Raw genomic sequence first — 3,368 nt, forward strand, 5'->3', positions numbered from 1 at the left:
GAGGGAAAGACGAGGGTGCCAATCATTTCAGCCTCCTGGCTCCCCCTAAGGAGGAGAGGATGCAGGCTACGAGGAGAGAGGAACGGACACGCATTTCCTCTTGATCTCAACTCCTCACAAAAACTGTGAGACTAGGACATAGCTGTTCATAAAGTTCTCAGACTTGAAAAACAATGCTCTCACGAAGAATAGCAAGTAACTGTTCCAAGTAGTATGAGAGGTCGACGGGGGCAGAGGGGCGTGGGGGAGGGAGGCCCTCTGGAGAGAGGTGACGACAGCAACCAAGTCCCGTAAAGAGCAGGTGCGCGCACCTGCACGCGCAGCTGTTTTAGGACGCGCCGCGCCGGCAGCCGGCTCCGCCAGGGGGCGCCGCAACCGCGGCTCGGGGGTCTCTGGGCTCCCGGCCGTTCCCGAGCCTGGCAGCCGGGTCCCTGCAGTCCGAGAGGAGTGGAGGGCTTCCTGGTGACAGCAGGGGTGGGAGCGCGGAAGGGCAAAGAAAGAAGGGACTGGAACAGGAAGGAGAATTATCACCGTTCTTCTCACATCACTGTTGTGTGGGCATCACGGCCAAATTCCATCCTCCTTCACCCAAACCGCGGGCCTGCGCTGGACGCGCGCGCAAACACGTGCAAACACACACACACACACACACACACACACTCACCCTGCCCGCCCACCCGAGCTTCACGTGTCCCCTCGTCAAAGACCCAGGCGGCCTCGGCATCTCTCCGCACCTGGCGGGGGGGGGGGGAGCGACCGCCCTGACCCTCTTTCTCCAGCGGTGGGAGCGCGCAGAGAGGGGCTAGGGGCCCAGTCCAGGCTGCTCGGCAGCTTGAGCAAAAGCGCAGGCGGCCGGTGCAGGAATCCGGAGAAGCCAAGTGCAGAGGCCAGCGGGTCCCCGGAGAGCCGGGCCGAGGATGGCTTGGGCGAGAGACAGGAGGGGAACGGGAAGAGGGTCCCAGCAGTTCTGCCCCCTTCTCCTCCCCCTTCTCCTCTCCTATGTCAAGCTGGGAGTCGCTTCGGTGCCGTTTGGCATTAAGGAGCTGTCTGTGCGCTCTCAGCCGCTAAGAGCCTCACACTCCGCGTGCTCCCGCATCACCAGGAGGGCTTTGCAAATTCAAACTGCGGGCGCAGCCACAGCGCGTCCCAGTCAGTAGGTCTGGGGAGGAGCCCAGCATCTTCAGCAAGTTGGGAGTGGGGTTGGGGGTGGGGAGGCTGCGGGTCAGGGACCACCCTGAGCGCCGGGGCGCCGGCCCCTCGCGCGCGGGCTCAGGTGGCGGCGCGGCACGCCAGCAGCTGGCGGAGGTTCCTGCGGAAGCCGTCGTCCAGGAAGGCGTAGAGGAAGGGGTTGAGGCAGCTGTTAGCGTAGCTCAGGCTGGTGATTAAGTAGGAGGCCGCGATGACCATCGGCGTCTGCGGGAGGTCGGTGGTGAGCGCCACCACCGTGCTCAGGTGGTAGGGCGTCCAGCAGAGGAGGCACGCGGTCAGGATCGCCACCACCAAGACTGTCACCCGCTTCTTCGCGCGGTCCAGGGCCCTGGCGTGGCTGTCGAGGCGTATGGAGCGCAGGCGGCAGAGCAGCGCGGTGTAAAGGGCGCAGATGGTGGACACGGGGATGGCGAAGCCCAGCACCAGCGTGTAGAGGCGGCTGGCGCGCCACCAGAACGCCTCGGGCTGCGGGAAGACCAGCACGCACTGGCGCCGGCCCTGCTCGTCGTCCAGCCCGGCGAAGACGGCGAAGGGCAGCACAACCAGCGTCACGAGCCCCCACACGGCCAGGCTCACCGCGCGCGCGGCCCCGTACGTGCGGCCCGCCACCCGGCGCGACTGGGCCGTGGCCAGCACCACCAGGTAGCGGTCGGCGCTCATGACGGCGAGGAAGTAGAGGCTGGAGAAGGTGTTGTACTGGTCGATGGCCACGATGAGCTTGCACATGAGCTCCCCGAAAGGCCACTGCCGCAGCAGGAAGTCGGCGATGTTGATGGGCAGCACGAGCGTGAAAAGCTCGTCGGCCACGGCCAGGTTGAGGATAAACAGGTTGGTGACCGTCTTCATGCGGGGCGCCCGCAGCAGCACGCACAGCACCGCCGAGTTGCCCGCCAGCCCCACCGCGCAGATCACCGCGTACACGACCGGCACGGCCACGGCCAGCGGCGTGGGCAGCGGCGGCGGCAGGCCGGACGCGTTGGGGCAGGCGAGCGCTGGCCCGGGGCACGACGCGTTGGCGCGCCCCGGCCCCCAGGACGACGCGTTGTGCATCCTGGCGAGGGCGGGCGGCGGGCGGCTCTGTCTCTTCCTCCGCCGCCCTGCCGGGCTCTGCGCTCTCGGGGACCCGACCCGCGCTCCGAGCCCGTCTCCGGCCTTCCCCGGAAGGCGCGTTCCCGCCGCCCTCCTGAACACCCGCGCCGCGGACTCCGGGGCTGCAAAGCGGACCTGGAAGCACAGGCACGGCTCGTCGACGTGCAGCTCCGGGAAGAAGTGCGGTTCCGAGGGGAGGAGGCGGCGCGGCGCCCAGCCGGCCCCACGTGATCGCTCTCTGCTACTTGTTGAACTCTTATTCTGACCTGTTGGCTGCATCAAACGAAGTGCTGGGAGAAGAGTCCTTACCTTTATAGGAAAAACAGAAACCCACTTCCCCTGCTTTAGCCCCACCCCGCCCCGGGGAGGTCACCCCAGCGAATCCTGCAGCGGCCAGCTGCTGTCCCCCGAGGTCCCGCGCGCCCTGCTAACTGCGACCCCAACAGCAGCCTCTGTCTCACCTGGCGGGTCCAGGGGCAGGGTCTGCCCCTTCCGCACGGTCAGCAGAGGGGCCGGCGGATGCCGGGGAGGCTGCGGCGCCACCGGCTGCGCGTCCGCTCCCCGCGTGCGCCCCGAGGCGGCCGCCCGCGCCTCCGCTGGTCCCGCCCGCGCGCGGGGAGCTCGGGGCTGGCGCAGCCGCAACGGCGCTCCGACGACCCGACCGCCGCCCCCGCCGCCCCCCCCGCAGCCAAACAGCCGGACCGAGAGCAGCACGACCCGAAAATTAAGGAATTCCTCTCTTCGTTCCAGTAGTGTGACCTCACCCCGTTTGAATTAATGAAAAGCGCTCCTGGTTAAGAATTCAATGGAAGAGAAAGGGTGTTAACGGCCTGTTTTAAAAGGAGAGCAGGAGCTGAGGCTCCCAGTCCATATTTTTACCACCACATCCGCAATGGACTGATGTAGCTCTAAACTTAAGTTACGTTCCTTCTGCATGGCTACACAGATGGGGGACGTGACGGCAAGTCTAGAATGCAAATCGCCCGCTTTATGTTACTCAGCTCCCCACAAGGCTGCAAGACTGTTAGGAACGTGTGTGTGTGTGTATGGCCTGACATGAACACAGACCG

At 65.8% G+C, this 3,368-nt stretch overlaps 1 protein-coding gene across 1 annotated transcript; it reads right to left on the reverse strand.

The window, feature by feature from the left end:
* Positions 1–1,269: 1,269 nt before the first annotated feature.
* Positions 1,270–2,259, reverse strand: NPBWR1 (neuropeptides B and W receptor 1). The gene has a single exon (XM_006204721.3). It carries the CDS (start codon positions 2,257–2,259, stop codon positions 1,270–1,272), a length of 990 nt encoding a protein of 329 aa, XP_006204783.2.
* Positions 2,260–3,368: the final 1,109 nt, after the last annotated feature.

The sequence above is a fragment of the Vicugna pacos genome, chromosome 29, assembly GCF_048564905.1.
Source record: "Vicugna pacos chromosome 29, VicPac4, whole genome shotgun sequence".
Classification (NCBI taxonomy): Eukaryota; Metazoa; Chordata; class Mammalia; order Artiodactyla; family Camelidae; genus Vicugna; species Vicugna pacos.